The sequence below is a fragment of the Fukomys damarensis genome, unplaced genomic scaffold, assembly GCF_012274545.1.
Source record: "Fukomys damarensis isolate Sample0158 unplaced genomic scaffold, DMR_v1.0_HiC HiC_scaffold_19, whole genome shotgun sequence".
Taxonomy (NCBI): domain Eukaryota; kingdom Metazoa; phylum Chordata; class Mammalia; order Rodentia; family Bathyergidae; genus Fukomys; species Fukomys damarensis.
This window is the reverse complement of record NW_022900931.1, coordinates 56,887,708-56,896,495: the sequence shown is the minus strand read 5'-3', so window position 1 is coordinate 56,896,495 and position 8,788 is coordinate 56,887,708. Positions and strand designations below refer to the sequence as shown.

The 8,788-nt window shown below is 53.7% G+C and overlaps 1 protein-coding gene across 1 annotated transcript in view; it reads right to left on the bottom strand.

Annotated features, from left to right (window-relative positions):
- Nucleotides 1-5,509: 5,509 nt before the first annotated feature.
- Lrfn3 (leucine rich repeat and fibronectin type III domain containing 3) overlaps nt 5,510-8,788 on the bottom strand; it is a 10,272-nt gene continuing 6,993 nt past the window's right edge. Inside the window, 1 exon segment of the mRNA XM_033765747.1 lies at nt 5,510-8,788. This exon segment is cut by the window's right edge and continues 30 nt beyond it. Coding sequence (XP_033621638.1) covers nt 8,660-8,788 — 129 coding nt within the window. The 3' untranslated portion in view covers nt 5,510-8,659.

The following is an 8,788-nucleotide window of genomic DNA, read 5'->3' as shown; positions in this document are numbered from 1 at the left end:
CCCCAGAGGGCGCAGGCTGCCCAGGCACCTCACACGCGTGCTTCGGGCCCGGATCCACAGCTGCTAACGCTGGCACCCGACAGACCCGGCCCCAGGGACGCCGGGGCAGTGCTTGTCTGACACGCGGCCACAGCCTCTGTCACCTTTGCACACAACTGTGGCCAGCAGGTAGCGCGACGGGTCGGGTGGCTACGACGCAGAAGCTGAATAGGTCACTCGAGCCCTGCATGGGCAGCGCTTGGCAGGGCTCAAAGTGCAAGAGGAGCCGGGCAGATGGCTCACGCCTGTAATCCCAGCACTCTGGGAGGTTGAGACAGGAGGACTGTGATTCAAGACCCACCTGGGGAATTTAACAAGACCCTGTCTCAAAAAATGACCTAGGCGTGGGAGTGCAAGCCTACAGCCCCAGCACCATGGAGGCTGAAGCAGGAGGATCGCCAGCAAGTTCGAGGCCAGCCTGAACTGCACAGCAAGACCCTGTCTATAAATAAATAGAGACAGGGATGTAGTTCTGGGTTCAATCTCCAGTAGGGGACCGGGGAGCAGAGTGCAAAAGGAAAGCACAGCGGGTAGAGCACTTGACACTCCAGTAGCACCTGAGTACTGAGGCCCAGGCATGCGGGCTGAGCGCCCAACGCCTCAGCAAACTCCTGTGGGTCGCGGGTCGGCAGCCGCGGTCTCACCACCAAGTAGCGGGCGCCCGGCAGGTGGCGCAGTAGCTCCGGTTTGGGGTCCGCTGGGGCGCGCGCACGTAGACTCATCACCCGCCCGCACTGCGGCGCCCGCGCGCTGTCAGGGACCCTTCAGGCGGTGGCAACACACACTGCCGGAAGTTGGGCTTCTCAGCGCCCCCGTTTTCCAAGAAAACTGTGATGAAGCGGCGGCCCTAGAAGCCCACGAACGCAGCTGTTGAGTCTGAGTGAACCGGGAGTGGAGAGGAGGCAGCCAGAATAACCCGGTGGATTCTGAGGCTAATTAAATTTGGTGTGAATCCTGCTTCTGCCACGTGTAGTCGTGTGACCCGTGCTAGGTGCTTCTGTGGGCTCAGTCACCTCATGTGGAAGAGGGGCTATTGGTACACACTTCATAGAGCTATGGGAGTTGACGGAAGAGATGATGGGTGTAAAGGCTATGAACAGTATCTGAGATGTAAATATTAGCCCAAGCCAGGTGCCATGGTCCACACAGACAATCCTAGCACTCTGAGAGGCTGAGGCAGGGGGATGACAAGATGGAGGCCGTCTTGGGCAATTTAGCAACTTACCAAGACCTTGTCTCAAAATCAAAAATAACAATATAAGAGCTAGCGATTAACTCAATGCTAAGATCCTGGGTTCAGTCTCCAGTACCACAAACAACAAATAAATATTAGCTTAAAATTGCTTCTTTCGGGCTGTCCTCTGACAGAGTCTGCCCACATAGACCCTTGTCCCAACTGGCCAAGGCCTTGTCCCAAGAAGCTCCATGGTGATCAGAACTATGCCAGGCAGAACTCCAACCCCAGCCAGCACAACCAGTCCTCTGCTGTAAGGTCAGGCCGGCTCTCCAGCTTTCTGTGTCTCCAGGGATTCTTAGTTCCTAGGAAACCCAGGGCACCCAGGCACAGCTGGGCAGGCACAAGGGCAGACATGGCTGGTTAGGGGATGGAAAAGCTGCACAGCTAGCGCAGTGCCTCCTATCCATCTTCCCTCTACTTCTCCTGCTGTAGGGTAGGAGGAGGCACAGCAACATTGTGGGGAATGGTCAGGCCTTCGTGTCCAGGGAAATAAGCAAGACTGTGTGTCTCACCTGCCCAGAGCCAGGCTGAAGCCAGGCACAATGTGGGGACTTTCATTGGCCATCTTAGATGCCCGGTTCCAGCCCTTGGCACCCTTCCTGGGTCAGTACACAGATGTTTTCATTAGCACTGGCTCCAGCCTTACCACTGTTCACCGTGAGGCCTAATGGTGGGGATAGGAACAAGATCCAGTGGAGGGACAGAGACAGGAGTGAAGAGAGCCAGATAACAGGAGGTGAGAGATGAGCTGGGCCTAGACACATAACTCAAAAAGAGATATGAAAGACTGTTTCCAAGAAGGGCCCTTGAGTGTGGAGAGGTGGTTGTGTTTGGAGGGGTAAAAAGTTTATGCTTCTGTGGCAGAACAAGGATCAAAGGAGCAGGTTGAGGTAGTGAGACCTGAAGACCATTCTAAGGAGAAAGGAGCAGGCCCTGAGCCCGCTGATGAGGGAGAAGCTTCAGGTTTTGGGGGTTTCTGGGGGCCAGGGAAGGACTGGGCTGGGTTTGGAGGAAGGAAGGAAATGGAGATGGGTCTCTATCTGAGGCAGGGGGGCCTGGTGACTTTCTGTTGTGCTGGGACAGAATTCAGGGCCTCCTGCATGCTAGACAAGTGCCCCACCACTGAGCTACACCCCAGTCCTGGACTGGGGCCTTGAACTTCCTAGTTTGGGGAAGGAGGGGAGGGGAACTAGACTCCTGGATTAGAAAAGTGACTGGAGACAGAGGCGGGAGAGGACACCATGTATCTGGGTTTGGTGGTGTGGAAGATGTGGGGACAGAGCTCCCCAAGGGTAGAAATGGCTTCCACTTTGGCCCATCTTCCCAGAAGGTGTCAAGCTTGAGAACAATGGAGCTGCCCTCTGTGGAGGGCTCAGGAGGAAAGGGCAAGGCTGGGTGTTTAGAAAGGGAGAGGAAGGGACCCCAGGTAGAATTTCTAATCATATTCTCCAGATTCTAGGAGCCTGCATCTCTGTGCCCCTTCTCTTTCTGAACCATTGCCTTTGGTGGGGAAGGGGAAGAATTCAAGAGGAAACCAGCTTTCTTTCCAGGGCTTTACCTGTCTCTTGCTTAAGACCCTTCTCTGGCTCTTCACTGCAAGCAGAGGAAGTGAGGGCACAGGGAATATGAGGGTAGACACAAAAGTCCCCTGATTTTCAGTGGGTGGTAAGGATTTCCTTCCAGCCTGGGGATGGAGAACAACATATGTTCCGGAGATGGTGGTGGGGGCAGAAGGAGGGCATGGGAATGTGAGGCTGAGGAATTCAGACTGACCCAGGAGCACAAGGGAGCCACAGAGGCTTCCATGCAAAGGAGGGGCAGGTTCAGCTAGAAGGACGCCAGTGTTGGGACCTTGGATGGCTGAGGCCAAGCTGGATCAGGGACCTGCAGCAGGCTGAGCAGGGATCCCTTAATGGACAGAAGCTGAGGCCAGTATGGGGGTGCATACCAAGAGGATCTTCAAGAAGAGGGGTCCTGGAAGCCAGTGTCAGCCAGGTCTGGATTTAGAAGAGATGGAGCATGGTCTGAGATGTGGAGCTGGGCAGTAGGGAAACTGAGGCATTAGGGGTGGATGCCTCAGGAGGAGGTGAGCAGAGGAGAAAGAAAGGGGTCAGTTCTCAGCCCTGGGGCCAGAGCAGCACTTATGGAGAAGCTGAAGTGGAAATTCCCAGGGAACTGCTAAGGGCTGGAGAGAGGGAAGTGTGCACCAGGGGTTCCGCGGAGCTGAAGCCAGAATATACCCACAATGAAGTCCTTTGAAGCCTCACATTTTATACTCTATAAATTCTTGCCAATGTTGCATTCTGCTCCATTAGTCTAGCCATGCGAATTCTCATATAAAAAGAAAAATTGCAAGTACTTACCAGTGACACTCTGTAATCTGCCCTTCTGTGCTCCCTCCCCACCCGCTACAGGGAAAATTTCCAAGGGGAAGCGGAGCTCTGGGTGCATCCTGTGGCCTTGGGGTCTCCCCAGCCAATATCCTGGTGTGTCGAGGTGTCTGTCTCCAAACACTCAATACTCCTCGGACTGCCCAGGCTGACCTCTCCTCTCCAAGCCTTTCCCAGGGTCCTGGATACTCTCAGGCTCCTCTACAGGCAGCAGAGGCCCCATCTTATTCTTGGCCACATATTTCTATCCTCCCTCCCCAAAGGAAGCCAGATGGATTTTTCTAAAGCACAACCCTGTTGCTGTCCCTCCCTCCACTGTTTATCTTCCTCCCTGACCCTGGGGTTGCAGCTTCTCAGCCTGGCAGTTGGCTTCTGCCTGCCTCTTGAGTTCACCTGTTCATGCCTCTTCCACCACCCTGGCTCCTGCCACACCAAACTGCAGCCTGTTCAAGTAGACAATCCTCTTTCTCCCTTTCTTAGAAGCAAGCTCTCTCTGCCTCTGGTTCTCTTTGCACATATTTTCTCCCTGGTAATGGGGAGTGAACCCAGCTCTTTTTAATTTTGAGACAGGGCCTAAGTGGCTAAGTTGCCTAGGCTGGGCTTGAACTTGCAATCTTCCTGCCTCGGCCACTCAGAGTGCCGGGATTACAGGCATGCACCACTGTGCCCTGCTTCTCGGTATATTTATGTGTACTTTCCTTTAGGCAGGAATGGGTACATAATTTGCAGGCCCAAGTACAAAGTGAAAAACAGATGAGGGGGAGCATCTTCAAATCTCATTAAGAATTTCAAGAGGGTGGCAGCAGGGTAATTACAAGTGTGGGGTGCTGGGTGCCTCCGGAGGTTGACTGCTTTAAAGCAGGCCCTGTTTCCTGGAAATCTTCAACTCTCCCCATCTCCCAGGCTCAGTCAAGACCCCTACCCATCCTCCCACCCCCCACCCCTCAGCCCCAGCTGCCAAAATCCCCTGAACATCTGTGAAAACAGACTTCCATCATTCTTACCTATGCTTTCCTATCCCAGCTCTGACCACTCTGGCTGCCATCCTGTGGATTGCTATTTGCTCCACTAGAGTTGGATCTGTGAGAGGGCAGGTTCTGGGCTACTTGGCCACCACTATGTCTCCAGAATTACTACATGGAAGCCAGGCATCAATGTCTACCCTTGCTTTCAGGAAGCAGGTGAAGGCACAGATACCATTGAGGGACCGCGGGCAAGAGCCATCAGGTTCCATCCAGGAGAGACCATCAACTTTGAGAGCATCCTGTTACCTCATTCTCCCACATATGAGCCTATGGAGTGAGCTGCAAAAGCTTGGTCTCAGTAGAGGTCTTGGACAGGACCATGGATATCTCCAGATGCTCAGGCTGCTGCCAGAATGAGCCACACCAAGACACACGTGTTGGATGTGGCAGCACACAGACAACGGAGAAGCTGGGCATCAGGACTATAGTCACTTCAAGAAAATGTTGCAGTAGGTTGGGCTTGGAATCCAGATTGTGCAGGCTTCTTTCCAAAGCCAGGCAGGGAATGGACAGAAGTAGCACTCCCTGAGCTCAGAAAACTGGCGGACTCATCTCAATTTTAACTTTAAACCCTAGACACATGTGCTCATTTGCTTCTGAACAACAGGATGAAGGGATGCTCTGGCATCCTGTGAGGAGCAGAGAGACCCATGTTAGAAGGGCAGCCTGCCCCACGTCCCTCTTTCCACCTTCCTTGCTTTCAAACTGCTTTTTTCTTTTTTAGTACAGGGGATTGAATCCAGGGCCTTTGCATGGAGCTACATCTCCAGTCCTTTAAAAAGAATTTTTTTAAAACTTTGAGACAGGATCTCACTAAGTCATTACCTGGGATTACAGGCATATGCTACCACACCTGGCCTTCTGCTTCCAAACTATAGCAATCTGCCCTTGGCATGAGTCCCCATTTCAAGTCCTGCATTTCCTGTGTCCACATCGCCCTGACCAGCCACAGCCTCTGCTTTTCAGCCTCTATCCACTGTGTGCCTAGTGGACCTCGGAGAGGACCTTCATTCCCATGTTACAGAGAAGTTAGCTGCCCCACTCACGGATGGGCCCATGGATATCAGAGACCAGGGTCCTACTGCTTTCAGTAGGGGGTGGAGGCCTGTGACAAGATAATCGCAAACCTCTCTTCAATTCATCCACTTTAGGACCTACCTGGCCCAGGCCATCCTGTCTGGACCACTGCAATATCCTCCTACCTTTAAACTCCACATACAAACAGAGCTGCCACTGGAGCTTCCGTGAGATCAAGGAACCCTACTCCCCTTATAGCTCAAAACCCTCCAATGGCTGCTCGTGCCACTTAGAATGAAATAGTCTCCTCCCAGCACCCTCCAGGGTCCGGTGTGTGTGGCCTCTTCCCACTCCTCAGCCTCAATACAATGTCACATCCCTTCCCTCACCCTACCTCCAGCCCTGGCCTCCTTATGTCCTTTTGTACACTGTGCTGTTCCATGTGCATGGAATGCCCCTTCTATCCTTCGCTAGTTAGTGCAACCTGAGCATCCTCTGGGACTCAACTGAGGCCTCACCTCCTCCAGGAAGCTTCCTCAACCTCGCTTCATGGGACAGGTAGGTCCCCTGACCATAGGGTCTCACAGTTCCACATCTCTCTGGCATGGTCCGCTTTGTTACCACGGATGTTTTACCCTTGCTTGCGACTACTTAACATTTGTGTTCCCACCAGATGCTGAGATATGTGACAGCAGGACCTGTACCTGTATTTGCTCAGCATTCAGTCCCCAGGGCATCACACACAGTAGGCACACAGGACTGAGAAGTTTAAAAAAACCCAGGGGTTTAGGAAGTGCACTCTGGCTCCCCCTCCAGGCAGCAACTGGTATTTCCTAGGGGACACTAAACCGATTCCCTGGGTCCCAATTCCCCCCAAAACACTTTCTGTCCTCCCTGTTGCTGATGACCTCACCTGAAGTCTGCCACCCAAGAGTAACCAACAAGAGGAAGGACTCATGATGCTGCTGGGGGACTGGGAAGTCAGATCAGGTACCTTGGAGTCAGGTCTTTTCCACAGGCTAACAGTAATATTTCCAAGGCCACAAAAGCTGTGACAGAATCTAGGATTCGTTGGCACATCGGGACTAGGCCACATGCACCAGGTCATGAGAATGGCCAGTCCAGTTCTCTTCACCACGCCGCTCAGGCCAGCATCACTCCAGATAGGTGGCAGGGCCCAAGTTTCCTCCACATTCCTAACGTGCCCCCCCATTAGCAAGCTCCTTCCTGGATCCCTGAGGGCTGCCATTTCCTAGGCAAGTGTGGGTCCTACAAACTTTGGGGGGATCTAGGGCAAACACAGAGTGAGGGCCAAAAGTTCCAGATCAACCTGACCCAAGCTCCAGCCCACAGAATCACCAGGCCTCATTTCCTGTCTATACTTTCTTACCTCCTACTCTCAAATCAGCTGAAGGTGGCATCGGCCCCCACTGATTCTCTCAATGTTCTGCTGGGGTTACCGCAACCTTTACATCATCAGACACAGCAGTCACTTGGGTTTGAATTGCCTGGTTTTCTTTCCCGTTTCACTGCCTGATGCTCCTCTATAAAGTTTGTGAGGTTTTCTTCGTCTCTCTCTTAAATATAGAAAAGTAGCAGTGGTTGGGAGTTGGGACCCCTCTCAGAGCCCATCTCACCCCAAGTGGTCTCAGTGCCCAGCTACACCTAAAAAGCCATATTTCTGTCCCCAACTCCAGCCACAGACCAAGAGTCCTCTGGCTTCCCAGACACTGCCCCCTCAACAACCTCCGGGACCCCCACATCCACCGAGTCCCACACCAGCCACAGCGTCTTCCCCAGACATGCCCTTCCTCCTTGGTCCTATCTTGGGATCTTGGGTCCTGTCCTACCATCCCACTTGTCCTGGACACTCCCCTCATCCACGACCCTCCGCTCCATGGCCCCTCTACTCAGCTTCTTGAATGTCTGTGCTGCCCACTCCATGTCCCCCCCACCCCAGTCCTGCCCTGCTCTGAGTTTTCCCACCTTGAAGAACCTGCCCTGGTTTCCTCCTGGGCTCCCAGCTTCAAGTCTCCTCCTATGGTCCACTTTCTTTTTTTTTGTTGTTGTTTTTGTTTTTCTCTACTGGGGATCAAACTCAGGACCTTGCATTTGCAAGGCAGGTGGTGGCACTGTGCTAAATCCCCAGCCCTGGTCCACTTTCTTTTAGATGGATCTTCCTAAAGCCCCAATGTGATCCTACCTCCTCTGCATAGTATGTGCTCTGACTCCCCAGCACGAGGCCATCTCAGCTCCTCAGCCTGGGATTCTTGGGCACTGCTTAGCATTCCTACCTCATTTCTACCGCAGCAGCCCCAGTGCCTGCTACATACTAGGCCCTTCCTTAAGCTGTGTTCTTCACCTGCAACAGCTGACCTTTTGCTCTTTACCTAGTTTCAGATGTTTCCACTTCCTGGAAGCCCTCCCTGACCACACCCCAGGTCGAGCCAGGCAACTCTTTTAGGCCACACAATCGCCTAGGCTTTTCTGGTCACCACAACCCTGATCTCTCTGGATTACCACTGTCTGAAGACATGTCTGTCTCCTACTGGACTTCAGGCTCCCTGAGAGCTGTCTGGGTCACTGCAGCGTCCCGGAGCACAGGGTACGCCTAGGTGGCTGCTCCAGGAATATTTGTTAACTGAGTGGATAACCACCCTCAACCCCAGCCCCCAGGGGACTCAAAGCTGAACTGGGGGATCTTTCCCAGAGGAAGTATTCCCCAGCCGCAGATCCCTGCAAGAGTCCCCCAAGACCCACAGACAGAGACAAGGGCAAAGGCCCAGGCCTGAGCTTAGAAAAATAGGACTTTCTTGTTGTGCCCCAGTGCCCCCGATACCCTCCCCATCAGAGTTTTAAAAACCGTGAGCGATTTGGTGAGTCTGAGGCCAGGTCCCGCCAGGTATCCTGTTATCCCGGGGGGCCAGAGAAGCCATAGAGTGGGCACCCGGCTAGGGTCCCGCGGGTTCGTGGCTGGGCCCCCAGGGCTCGCAGTCCAGCTGGACCACGGTGTGGGCCCTGGGTGCAGCGGGCTCAGGGGGCGGTGCAGTGGGCACGGGTCCCAGGGCGCCGTTGGTCTG